This window comes from Pocillopora damicornis, chromosome 2, assembly GCF_964200805.1.
Source record: "Pocillopora damicornis chromosome 2, jaPocDami1.2, whole genome shotgun sequence".
NCBI lineage: Eukaryota > Metazoa > Cnidaria > Anthozoa > Scleractinia > Pocilloporidae > Pocillopora > Pocillopora damicornis.
This window is the reverse complement of record NC_142671.1, coordinates 12058533-12071554: the sequence shown is the minus strand read 5'-3', so window position 1 is coordinate 12071554 and position 13022 is coordinate 12058533. Positions and strand designations below refer to the sequence as shown.

The following is a 13022-nucleotide window of genomic DNA, read 5'->3' as shown; positions in this document are numbered from 1 at the left end:
TTGTCTTAACAATACGAACAATAAAGCGCAAATGTATCGGACGGCGAGCAAATCTTTTGACCCAGCTTAGTCCGTCACGGAAGAGAAAAGGAATCAGGTAAAAATCAACTGTTACCATCTGAATTAGCTTTTGGCAGTTTAATTTTGACTTATGTTAGAGATTTTCTACCATTTTCTCCTTAATTTCTATTGCCCCATCCCCTCCCCTCTCCTTCCCTTTGACCATCAGTCACCCCCTTAGTACAAATTTCTCTCTCGCCCCAGCCTTCTGCTGCCTCACGAAAAGAAAAGACTAGAAAGCTCGCTCGCTAAAATTGCACTTGCCGTGCAGGCTAAGATCAAGCGGAAGAAGCCAAGCTCGTTCCTAGATCTCTCTTCGTCCTACCTCTTTTAGGGTTAAAAGTAGAGGGACTCTGGCTACGAGATTGGAAAGCATCGGAGGCAGCGAAAATCACGCAAGTCCTTAGCTGCCCATCTTCGCCGGCAAGTTATGCACGTACAATCCGGCAATCTTGGCGAGAATACTTAACCAACTTTTCGGCACCTGGCACTTGGTAAATGGCAATAGTACTGAGGTACTGCAATACAAAGTGGATCTGCCCTTTTACTATATCATCAGGGGACCAGTCTTTATTTATCGCCTTGGGGCCAAGGGGATTTGAGGGAAGGTACATGGTTTTGGGGGGCAACAGAGGGGGATCAGTCGCCCCCAACAGAGTATAAAGGGGGGGGAGAACTAGAGAGGGGGAATCATAAGAATAATACAGAGCCTTAGGCGGGGATCAGGTGAGATCCCTGGGTATACAACGAATTAAACACGTAGGCACATGGGATGGCAAGCTCTGTTATTCCAAAACAGAAATCCAGAAATTTGAGAGAATACTAAACCAGCAAGTTGGCATCTTGCACTTGGTAAATTACAAGTTTACCCTGAAACTGTAGCACAAAGTGGGTTTACCCTTTCCTTAGGCAATGGGAGTCACTAAAACTGCGAGGAGCCTCTCTCCCCTCGAAGAAAATTTACCGTGAGTGAGCGTTAAACACTGTTTTCCTGGCATCTTTTCGACAATGGTGGGCCTTTTCAACAAAAATTTGGCCATTTTTATGTAGCCAGTTTAAAGCAATGTTAAAGAAAACAGTGGCGATAGCAAACTTATGATGAATAGTCTTTGCTTCAAGGCGGCAAGAGTCATCTCCACTGGCCACCGTTCGCCCCGCCGTTACTACTTGCATCAAAAGAATCTTACCAGTATCATCCCCCCCTCCCCCTCATGGGGAGGATTTGTCTTTTCTTCAGCCTTGTCGATGGTTCAAATTTGCCGCTAGTATAATAATTTTGAAATATCTCGCGTGTATTTTAAAGCTGTTGCCACCATTGTTCCAAAATGGCTTTAACGGCCATTTTTAATTATTTAACAAAACCTACTGTCATCAAAGTTAAGTTGATCCGCTTGTCTTGATTGACAAAAACAATTTTCTTTACATTGGGATAGCTCATCAGTGATACCCAATGACCCGTTCCAGTTAAGGCGTGGGAAAGTTTGAGATCTCGGTTCTACAACAGGTAACCTCATTTCGGCACTCTCCGTTCCCTGCTTAGCACACGTGTAATTAAACTGGTAAGAACCTGCTAAGTTCTCTAAACACCAAAAGGGTCCATCAAGAATTGGAATGTTTGTAAAGAAAGTCATCTGGTGGTTACATTTACTCGTACATGTGCATTGGTTATATGAGAGAGATTAAACTGAATAATTGAATTGTGTTATTTTAAGTTGCACCTGACGTGGTCTTGAGAAGTAAGTTGTTTATTACTGTTGAGCACAAATGTTTAGATTCCGTTATAATATATCTGAACCAGCTCGCTACCAGACTTGAAGGGCGAAGTTATGTTAATACGGAAACTGCGGACCAATTTAGTTAACGTTTAGTTTAGCTTAGTTGTTGAGGTATCACTTTGTTTTGCTAAACCTTAGACAACCATCGGCTGAAAAAAAGTCAAATAATATGAAATTGGGCGAAGAGAGAATATTGCTATTCTTTTTATCTAGTTGACATAGTTGACATTGAGACTAATTCTCTGTTTTCTTCAGCCGTTAGCATAATCATCAATGATATAATACTGCATGATAGAAAATCTTGTTTTAAACCTCAAACCAGGGAGATCTGTCATACCTTTCAGACAATATTTAATATAAAAAACCAGTATGAAGGAATATGGTTCATGAAAGCAAGTAACCTTGCTCATTTAGCAGGTAACCTTTTGGCGCGCTCCTCACTATGCAAAACACACGCGTAGCTAGACTGAGAAATCAAGAACATGAAAAACTATTGACAATAAAGACAAATGAATTAAAATGTACATACGGCATGAAGGTCACTTGTTCTTTCAATGCACAAGGGCACGTGCGTCATCTGTATTTGTTTCGCAATTGAAAGTAAAATTAATAAGCGAATTATCTTTTGTAATTGCTGACCTGTTGGAAGCATCTGTCGCTTGAGTTGTCTATTTGTGTTGAACATTTTCTCACACTGTTTGAATCTTGTTTTTTAAGCATTCACACAAACATTTGAGAGTGGCTTTTCACATTGATCCTGTTTGATTAAGAACTCTTTCGTTTAGGAGGCCGACATCCTGTACAAAAACGCCTTTGAAGAGAAAAAACAGGGATTTCAGGTTATGGTAGAAATCCAAGAATAAACGAGGACCAACGAACTCAACTAAAAAGAAGAGTAAACCTGAAAGTGGAAAGTCATGTTGGCTTATAACTCGATTATGTTCTCGCATCTTGTGCTGAGTGAATTACTTTTTTCACTTCGGTATCATTTAAGGCGAATAATAGAGCATCTATATTTGGCTGTTAACAATACATGAAGCTAAATCCCTTTGAGCGATTTATTTCTTGCTGAAACCTCCGCCTCTATGAGCTCACGTTTTCCAAGCAATAACCATAAGACATTATTTGTACAGACAAATCTGTGTATATTCAACTTGAAAACTATATAGCAAGTTTCTCCGTTTGTTTGCTCTTTGGATTAAATAAAACCTAACGCTGCTCATTTCAAGTTCCCAGCACGCAGCACCAGCTGAATGCACGTGTGTCTTGAATTGGACGGCGGGCTGTTTCTAACGTCAATGTAATACCTGTTGATCACGCTCAAATGATCACATGTTCGAGAACACTTGTTTTCCTTAGCTTATAACTGCGTAATGTTGCCGCCATTTTGTCGCAGGTACCCCCATCAACAATAAAATTACATGAAGCCGCGGTCAGTGTTTTTAGCGATCAGATAGGCATCCTATGAGATTAGAGACATAAAAAAGATTCATTTTCCTTTGGTATGGACTTTGTTTTCGACTCTGTATCAAAGTAATCTGCGTCGTAAATCAGAGGAAAAACCTGACGGTATTTTGCGAGCACTATGAGTTTTTTAGCAGCTCACTTGACTATTGTTTATTAGCTAATTTTCCAAATTCAAATGCAACACAGTCAACCATATAAGTGTTATCACTGATGCGTATCAGAAATAAATTTCATTCACGCTTGAAATTAAAAGCCTAACTTTACATGTTAAATTCACCTACGACGCGCATTTTGAATGATATGTTGACAAATATTATTACTTCATCAAGTCAATTTCCTCTCTTTCTTTAAAATGCATACTGTTGTTGAAAGAAATGACCTACCATTTGATTTCTTCGCGCCAAAATACCTGAGCGAAAAAATTAAACTGAGAAGGAGTTAGGAAACTTGCAACGTGTCACCTTTGTTTTCCGCATTTGCCACAGTATATTTATTGATCAGAGCATAGAACTACTGCAGGTGGTTAAGAGATCGGTTTGAAAGTTCGATGTCCAAGAAGTCAGAACACACGATTAATCTTACGCGGCTTGCGCCTTGCATTTGATGTCTAGACAACTCTCCCTTCTTCGGTCAACCAATTTAAAGCAAACCGAAAAATATCAAGAACTACTGAATGCAAAATACGTTAGTCTGAGTACTAAGCTTAGAAAGTGACGGTTTGATTATCTCTATATGACCTTTAGACTAAAACATCCAGCATGGGATGTCACACAATTGTTCCGTGCGAAAACGAAATGTCAGTCTTCTTTGAAGAAACAAACAATGGAGGTTCATCGACCTACTTGTCAATGTTCAAATTGTCAAGCGCAATGTGATTTAATGTAAATATTTGAATAACTTTGTATGCACGATTGCAACAGCCAATAGTTGGGAAATCGTGATCATTTGCCCTCGCTTGACTTATGCTCTCGAGCCGGTACCAGTAGAAGTCGTTATTGGTGAAGTTTGAAGTTAACATCTCTCTAAGTGGCTAATTGAAGTAGAAACCGATGCAGGATTTTTCAAACGTTTCTTTAATTAACAGATTCAAAATTTCGCGCTTTCCAAGCAGAGTAATCCCAAATGGCCAATATAATCACATGCCTCATGTAACTAAATATAATGAACAATGGTTATTACAAAGAAAAAAAACGTTTTGTCCGATTTCTTGTCTACAAAAGATATCGACCCACCGAAAAAAGAGCAGAGGCTGTTACATTTCCCTAATGTCCTTAAAATCATCCTTGGTTCTTTAAATTCCTTCTTTCCAGTTTCATCGTTTCGATAATCACATTTGTCTGTCTTACGAGTTCATCAATTCTTTCATTTCGCTAATTTGTACATTTTTTGCCGGCACTGAATTACTTTCGTGTGTCTATCTTTGTTTATTTTGTTCAAAGCATAAAACAGCTACCGTCTCCAATCCTGTTAACCAATTTCGATAACCGCAACAAAGACTTATCATTAGCTGTTCTTAATTAACTCTCACAACAGACTTTCGGCGTCGCCATTTTCACATTAAGACGAGGAAATCGCGGACAAGAGGAACAGAAAAGACGCATGATCGCAATATTAAATACCAAGAACTTATTAACCCAGCAGCAAAGTGATGCCATAACATAGGTCGCTAAGTGCTTGAACAACAATCGATATCACGAAAACATGGGCTTCCACAAAATGGAAAAACTTATGGGTTTTATTTATTCCACAACTAAAAAGACTGAGCAATGCCGAACTGGCCGGATAAGATGGCCAATACTTGATAAACTTGGCAAAGTGTACCGCCATCTAATTGAAGAAAAAATGCGTTCAAGTACCAACGGCGTTATATCGACATCGCTTAACAAGGACCTTAATTGGCAGATGCGTCGTTTTATTGACATGACCGAGATAAATCTCAGCTTGTTTAAGTTTTTTGGACTTTTAGATAGGACGCTGTTTTTTAGCGCTTTTGCTAATTACGGGAATTTGCAATTTGTGCCTTTATCAGAACGTGCGCTTTTTCTCGTAACATTATCACGTCCTGAAGTACATTTTCACTTCGAAGGAAATACCAAATTAAAAAATAGCTGTCAGGAAGCCTTGAGAAACTTTCTTTTTACGTTTCAGTCTTGCTCGAGAGGCAAACGAAGACTTTTAGCAACGTGCATTTGTCTGCATAGTGAGTCAGGGAACATGAAACGTTCCATTTTTACTTTGTAAATTGCAATTTCCTAACTCTACAAAACTTAATGATTTGATACTTAATTTCGCAGCGTCGGTTTTTCTACCAACAATAGTTACCAAAGCAAACAAATCTATCGTTCAAAATAAACGATTTTCCTTAAAATGGAGCAATTAATTAGGAAATCTGTCCGCGTCGATCATGTTTATTTGTTAAATACCGTATTTCAGGTTTAAGAGAAATATCAGCTCATCTGGTCCCGCTAATTAATATGTCTTATCAATATTACCAATAGCAGCAAATTGCACGAAATGAGCGAGCCAAGGAGAGTAAATCGCCTTTCATAAAACGGAGCAACAAAACCCAATAATTCATTTAAAAGAACCTTTCAGTGTAACAAGCACGATTAATTAAATAGCTAGGAGAACACTTTACAATCTTTTCTTGTAGTAAACTATAATTTTTTTGTAATGTCGACGTCATTGTAAGGAGTAGAGTGGTTTTGATATTGAAAGCTTTTCAACTACACGCTCAGTATGATTTGAAAATCTCTGTTATTAGGTCTGGATCACATTTTACTAATTTTCCTGTTCGATCCTGAAGGTTACGACAGGTAGTATTGGCAATAATCCGTGATCTTTTTTTCTTCAGAAACACCTGATTTCTTTGTCCGATTACTTTCCCCGATCATCGCCACCTGCGCATCGTAACCTGTTTAAACTTCAGCTGAATAGGTATTCGGTGAGCACATAAATTAAATTGGACAACCAGTGTTATGTTAATGATTAGATTGGCGCCTCGTGCAGCCCATTCAACTGTGTCAGGTTTCCATTCAGCCGTACACACAATGAGAGACGTCACAAAGAATACGTTAGAAACAACATTGGCAGTAGTCATTGGCATCGTCAAAACAGCCCCGAGCTCTTTAGCAGTGAATCGAACACACTAAGAACCCGAAGAAAGGCAATTTTCGACGGTAATTGAACACAACGCTAAGACACTGTCTAGAGCATCTTGGACGAACATCCTAAGTCACTAGAGGGAATATTTTGAGGGTAAAGGCCTGAAATCTTGCTTTCCCGCCTTTTTCAATTACTCAGGAAGAATTTACTACGAAGGAAGTGAGAAGCGTGGAATTATTTCGCGGCGGTAGACGCGTGGCCAGTGAATCGTGAACAGTGAGAATCATGCCATCACCAAAAAGTTCAAGGTCTGCGCCCACTCACTCCGTTGACCAAAAGCTGCTACGAGCCAAAGATGTTGTCATCCATCGAAGCACAGAGAAAGGCAACAGTTGTCAGTGTTGCGGGAAGCGACTTGTTGCACTCCCGCTTCTTGGCTTTACAATTCTTTCCATTGGATGTCTTCTTGGAATCGGTTATTTTAGCATCCACGGAGTAACATCCTCTGCGTACCATACAGAAGGGCTGATACCATCCTATGTTACAGGCGCATTGGTACGTTCATTGTTTTTATTTCTTTTAAGAACATAAATCTCTTTGCTACAAGACTAGATCTTCGTAACAATGGTATTAACAGAAATTATGTAACAGTAAGGCTTACCACCGCAATTTGTTCTTCGAGTTTATTTATGCACTCTGTAGTAAAATATGGTAATCGAACATCCAACTGCCGCTCAGTTCGTTACAACTCTTGTTTGAAGTGTTCCCCTAAGTTCCCAAGTCACGAATTAACACCGTAGGCAGTTGGATATTTATTATACGGCAGTGTTAACCGTCTGATAGAAATATATTTAATTCAGAAGCAGTACATAAATCAGCTCACATTGAAAACAACGCACGACTTTAATGAGACAGTTATCAACACTCCTTGTGTTTGGAAAAACGGAGTTTCAAATCTACCTGGCGTTTTTGCTACACTTGTAGAAATTCGTAACTGACGAACGATGCCTTACGAATTTAGAGTTGCTGTAACTCCTCAAATACTTTGTTTTGTTTTTTTTTACTTCGTTTGTCTGTGAAGATTTATGGTTCGAAAAGTGTTCATTTGATGCGTTTTTGGAAAGGATTACACAACAGTTTAAGTAAAGCACATTAGTACCTTGTGCAAATATAGACAAGTGCCTGACGCTTATACATATTCAATGGGCTTAGATTTTGACAAATTTCGCATATCGAGCTTCCGAACTTCGCAATGTCAAAGCTTTAGTGGATTTTAATGGATTAAATGCGCGAAAAAGGGTTAAATTTTCAGCTGCAACCAATTCAGCGCGGGAGAAGAAAGGAACCTTTTATTTTGGGTGTAGTCGATGCAAGTTTCGAAACAAACAAAAGAACTGGAGTGACTCTGGCGCGTGCGTATAAATCGTAAACAACACCTTTACTTATGTTAGGGTATTGTAAAATGGAGCCCACGCTGAGAAAAAGAAAAAGATCCTGTGTCTTGCCGTGGTGTTTACCTGTTTGCTTCATCAACCAAATGTTGCTTTGAAACTCACTTTTGATCGGTGAGTGGAGATGAAAGAGTTTTTAGGCGCAATTCCATAGACACGTGCCAAGAGTGAAACGCAATTGTTCTCATGTCAAAAACGCGTGGTTAGTGAATGATACACTTAACGGCTTTGTTTTTCCTTGAACAATATCACGCACATTTGAGCTAAAAGCGCCATTGACATTGATTCACTTGGGGCGTTCTCAGGGCGCCAAATTCTAGCCTTTTCTGTTCCCAGTGGATCAAAAAATAAGAAAAGAACGGCCTAACAAGCAAACGGGTGAACGAAGCGTCCTTAGTTATCGCCGAAAAGTCTGATGTTTTGAAGTGAAAAAGAAATAATTTGTAAATGAATTGTTTGTTACGTGAGTGCCGGAGAATAAAAGGAATGTCAAAATTTATTATGATAATCAATGCTCAATGCGGTGGTAAAAAGCTTTGGCCCGCTGCCGGAAACTCTCAAGCTTTTGCATGTAGCACTTTGAGATCGGAAGATCAAATCATGTTTATTAGCTTAAGTCGCTGCACGTGTTAATTTACATCGCAGGTTAATATAGCCTCGTGCCCTCATATCATTGTATTTGCATGAGAAAGACTAATCAACAGATTGTGAAGAAAACCTCTCTGTTTTGATCCTCGAAGTGTAATTGGGGTTTCTTTTTCCTACATGTATGAAGTTAAGCAGATATTTGAGTGAGTTGTTTTGGAAGGAATCCTTCGTCTTATATTGATTGGTGAACAGTTTAAGAGTCACTTTCTTGACCAAAAAAAATGAGTATGCGAAGGAAGTATAGCTTGATAAGAAAAAACATTTGAAAGGAAAAAGTTCATTTTAAATTGAAAAGGAGCCTTCCTCCGTAGTGATAGCGCGTTCTCTGAGAGCCTCGTGCAAGTTATATTGATCTTTAAAAAGAATGTTCGTGACTTCAAATAAGAGAATTTTGCCAAACAAGTCTTGCTCGAAGAAGAACAAAATTAAACCCTCTGTTAATTGAACAGGAGGGAAACGGAAGATTGGATTAACCTTGTATCTGTATCAAACACGGAAATAAAGAATAACAACTGTTCCGCGTCAAACAAATCAAAGAAACTGGGGATTTATTGCAAAACTGTTGTGTTCTTCTGTGTGACAAGGGCAGTATTAGTATTGATGTGTGCGTTTTAGGAAAGTGAAATCAAAGAGCTTTTAGTAACAGGTAGTCTTAAAAAAATGTTAGTCATGTGAACTTTAAGGTTATGAAACAGTCCATTGTTTCACATTTTCCTCCGTCACTTTTTTACCTAATTCTGTTTTACTTCGGAAGGTGAATGGAAGGTTAATTTAAAAGAGAGAAAAGATTTATCCAATACACTGTATGATCATCACATTAACAGAGTTGGTGACCACAAAACAATTGGTTAAGTTTCCCATATTCCAACCTGTTGCATTGTACGAATTGATCTCTATCAAATCAAATTAGAAAACATGGCACATTTGTATTGTTTCGCTTCTTTTTGTGACTGTAAATTGAATCAACACTTGCGGTTCTAGGTGATAAAAAACCACCTGCTCTCAAAAACATGTGTTTCGAAGCGTAGCTAGTGAAAACACATGTTGCGTCTTGCAGCAAACCAAATCTGGTAAAGGGTAATAAGGTTTTTAAGACGATGACTGCAAGAAATGTCTTAAATTTCCATTGATAAAGCTCAGAAATTGTTTGTGGGTTTATGAATGGCAAAATCATTCGTCTGAGAACGATTAAAATTCATAAAGATCTTTAACCGCAAATGAAATATGACCAATCGAAATGACTGCGGCTTGGTGAAATTATCTCTAATGACAAGGGAAAATAACTTCCTGTTGTTTTGGGCGTTTGTTTCTTAAACGCAGCTCCGATATTTCAATAGCGTTAAAACGGTAAAAGAATAAAAAACGCAAAAGAAAGCCTTATTTCCTTCATATCTGGGTGAGATCTTAACGGTTTTCGACCTCTTATTTCTGTTTGAGCATTTCTATTTCCTTATCCGAACACTTCAACAAAGATTGAAAACAATCACGTAAAAGTTCGTTTACACGACGGAATCAAGAAATATTCGGTGGGATTCGCTAGTTAAGCTCAGACACCCGAATTTTCCTATCAAAACAGCCTCGAAAAACTTCAGCTCTCGTCGGCGTCCACGTGAACGATTGCAAATGGCTTTAATTTCTTTTGAAAGGCCGTCTTGTGGAAACAAAGAAGTGGATTTTTAATCTCGGTCACACCCGAACAACAAATAGCTCTAGGAACTCTTAACTTTCTTACTCCAAGTCTATAAATGTAAAGGTCTCCTTTTTTTTTTTTGCTGGAGGGAAGAGGTCTTTTTTCATGTTCACAGTGGAGAAGACTACAAAGAGTTAGAAAAGGAATGTGAAATCAAGCCGAAAATTCTACAATTTACTTTGTCATTTTCGACTGTAGCTTGTTAAATTGTTCTCCATCACTTAGACAATATTAGAGATTAAACAGTTAAGTTTTAAAAATAAGGCTCCAATTCTTAAAAGTGTTAATCTGATTTCTTTTTCTACAGCTTGGGTTAGTGGGATTTCACCTGATGTTAATGTGCAAGCCAAGATGTAAATTTCTTGTAAGTACTTTCTTTCAGATTGTCGCTAACATTATTAGATGTAGAGAAAGATTTTTCGTCTTGTCACGAGCGTGGGACAGAGAAAAAATTCTGAGTCTCCATGAGGAATCGAACCTCAGACCTTCGGATTCCGCGCTTCGATGCGCTACCACTGAGCCACAGAGATTCTACTGTAGGCGAGATCTATTACGAAGTTCTCAAGACACGCCGTCTTGTACACTGCTTGGATCAGCATGTGTCGATAGAGTAATGTTTTTAGATATCTGTGGCTCAGTAGTAGAGCATCGGAGCGCGGAATCCGAAGGTCTGAGGTTCGATTCCTCATGGGGACTTAGAATCTTTTCTATGTCTCACTCTCGTGACAGGACGAAAAACATCTTTCTCTAATTCCTTACCGAGCTCAAAACTTTCCATCTCTCTTATTCTATCTACAATAGTAGATGTGTTACAAGAAATCTTTTGGAAACTTTATCCAGTATCAGTTCCATAAAAATTATCATGTCTAAAGTAATTGTGGTGTATCCGTCGATTTCAAAAGTGATGTCGTCAAGTCTCTATATACTATGCTATTCCGTGATACTTTTGTGAACAAATTCTGGGGAAGAGTAAACAGTGTACTTTAGCTGCTCGATTCAGGCGGAAGTCACACGAAGTTTTGAAATTTGAAGATGAAACAAAATGTATTGCCTAAAGGGCTATCGTTTTCTTTGCTTTTACTTCAAGTTTTCCTCTCTTATTTACAATTCACAGATTGTTTCGTCAATAATTTTCACCGTGGCAGCCGCATTTCTTTGTTTCGCCGGAGCACTTTTTACTGGGACCGAAATAGCGCCTCTCCTTTCAAAGATGGGCAACTGTCAATATTTCCCTGTGGAGAACTCGTGCAAGTGCTTTCATCACAGCGAACTACGACAAGTGTCGATAATCTTTAGAGACACTGCAAACTGTAATGGTATCCAAAACAAGCTGCGTGACCTGGTATACGGCATGTGTGGCGTGTACAGTGGTGGACTGATCACCTGCATTCTGGCCGCAGTCATGGAGACGGCATTACTGTGTCGCAAAAGACGGTCTAAGGTGCGTTTTATTCAGACTAAATTAGATCAAATTGTCGTGCATATGACAGCCTCTCGGTCACAAAAAGTGAGGTCGTCTCTCGGTCACACCAAATCGAGCTGTTTCAAGGCACTCTTTTGGTTGTAAAGTTTGAAGGTATTTTTTTCTCTAAGCGCACTTTAGTAGTAATGTGTATGTTTTCCTTTTTCATGTAGGCCACCCTACACTCCAGGTCAGATGGTGATGGCAAATGTACCGTAAATTCTCGCCAGTCTCAAACATCGCAAACAGACCTCAGCGTTATCGAAGAGGAAGACGTTGAACTCGCAGCAACAGAAATTCAACGTTCACCCATCGAAACTCAAGCCAGCCAAACACCATCGAACTTTGTACGAGATGTGCCTTGTTCGCACTACGTGGTCGATATGAGCATTCCGCGACGAGATTACGTTATCAATTATAATTCCAATTCCAGACATGACCCACCTCCTCCGTACACCGAGTGAAAATGTGCCATGCACGTTAGTGGGGAAGGGGTACGGCGGGGAGGCTGAGATCGGTGCTCTTGCTGGCTCAACAGACAAAATAAATAAAAAGCAACAAAAACAACAACAAGAACAGAGCTGTTCGTTTTGGAATGAGGATGTGATAGGGAAACTAAAAATCCCACAGACCACTTTATCAAGATAGCCCGCTTGTGAAGTCTACGAGTAAGTTATTTTAACAGATTAAGCCAAATTTAGTTCTGAATCGATCAGCGTATTGAAATTGTACGCCTGTAGTGATTAATTCATTTAAGGCTTGTAAATGGAAAATGTTGGAAGTGTAATGGCTTCCGAAAATTCTTTGTATTATATGTTAAAATACATCTGTACATATAAAACTGTAAAGGTCATTTTTGAGAATTTCTTCATAGGTAAGGGGCTTTTTCCTGTGGCCAACTAGTCATGGCTACACGCTTTTCAAATTTTTAGATGTCATTGTAAGGATACTCTCATAAGATTTCTGTTTGTAATCACACTTTAATCTCGATCAGTGATTTGATGAACATTCATCGTGAATTATTTTTGTAACCTAGAAATAACTTCTGTTGTTTTCTGAGGGACGTTATTCACTTTGGAAAAAAATAAAATTATTACATTATTTTAACTTCCTTCTCATTTTATGGCATTGAAGTTGTTTTAGTGCCTCCAACTTCGCGTAGTGATGTGGACAATTTAATTCTTATCCTACAGAGCAGGCGTAATGCTCATTATTTTCTTGGGGAAAATTCCTGCCTCCATCTTTGGTTTTTACTGCAGTTGTAGGGTGGAGAGAGAAAATACAAGTTACACTCACAGTACGTCTCTCCTCTTAGGTGTACAATTGTATAATAGAACCAACGTGATGAATTGCTCTGGGGTGAG

General features: G+C 38.9%; 1 protein-coding gene and 1 long non-coding RNA gene across 4 annotated transcripts; one reads left to right on the top strand and one right to left on the bottom strand.

Annotated features, from left to right (window-relative positions):
- Positions 1-267: 267 nt before the first annotated feature.
- LOC149049918 (uncharacterized) lies at positions 268-3536 on the bottom strand. Of its 2 annotated transcripts, none has more exons than XR_016183361.1 (3): positions 2737-3536; positions 1248-2646; positions 268-578 (listed from the first exon to the last, which is right to left on the bottom strand). It is a non-coding gene; the product is annotated as an uncharacterized LOC149049918 (long non-coding RNA). The 2 variants fall into 2 exon arrangements; XR_016183360.1 differs by having other exon boundaries at positions 3143-3536.
- A 2556-nt stretch (positions 3537-6092) lies between these two features.
- LOC113668344 (uncharacterized) lies at positions 6093-12765 on the top strand. 2 transcript variants are annotated; one of them, XM_027184234.2, is made up of 5 exons: positions 6286-6481; positions 6606-6962; positions 10504-10560; positions 11311-11637; positions 11832-12765. In XM_027184234.2, exons 2-5 carry the CDS (start codon positions 6693-6695, stop codon positions 12120-12122), a joined length of 945 nt encoding a protein of 314 aa, XP_027040035.2. In that variant the 5' UTR covers positions 6286-6481; positions 6606-6692; the 3' UTR covers positions 12123-12765. The 2 variants fall into 2 exon arrangements, with proteins under 2 accessions (XP_089051695.1, XP_027040035.2); XM_089195569.1 differs by having other exon boundaries at positions 6093-6962.
- Positions 12766-13022: the final 257 nt, after the last annotated feature.

Bases quoted from the DNA above. Each gene is read 5' to 3' on its own strand.
- LOC113668344 (XM_089195569.1), top strand. From the start codon at position 6,693: ATGCCATCACCAAAAAGTTCAAGGTCTGCGCCCACTCACTCCGTTGAC. The intron at 6,963-10,503 runs GTACGTTCATTG...CTTTTTCTACAG, and splicing joins CCTATGTTACAGGCGCATTG to CTTGGGTTAGTGGGATTTCA. The intron at 10,561-11,310 runs GTAAGTACTTTC...TACAATTCACAG, and splicing joins AGCCAAGATGTAAATTTCTT to ATTGTTTCGTCAATAATTTT.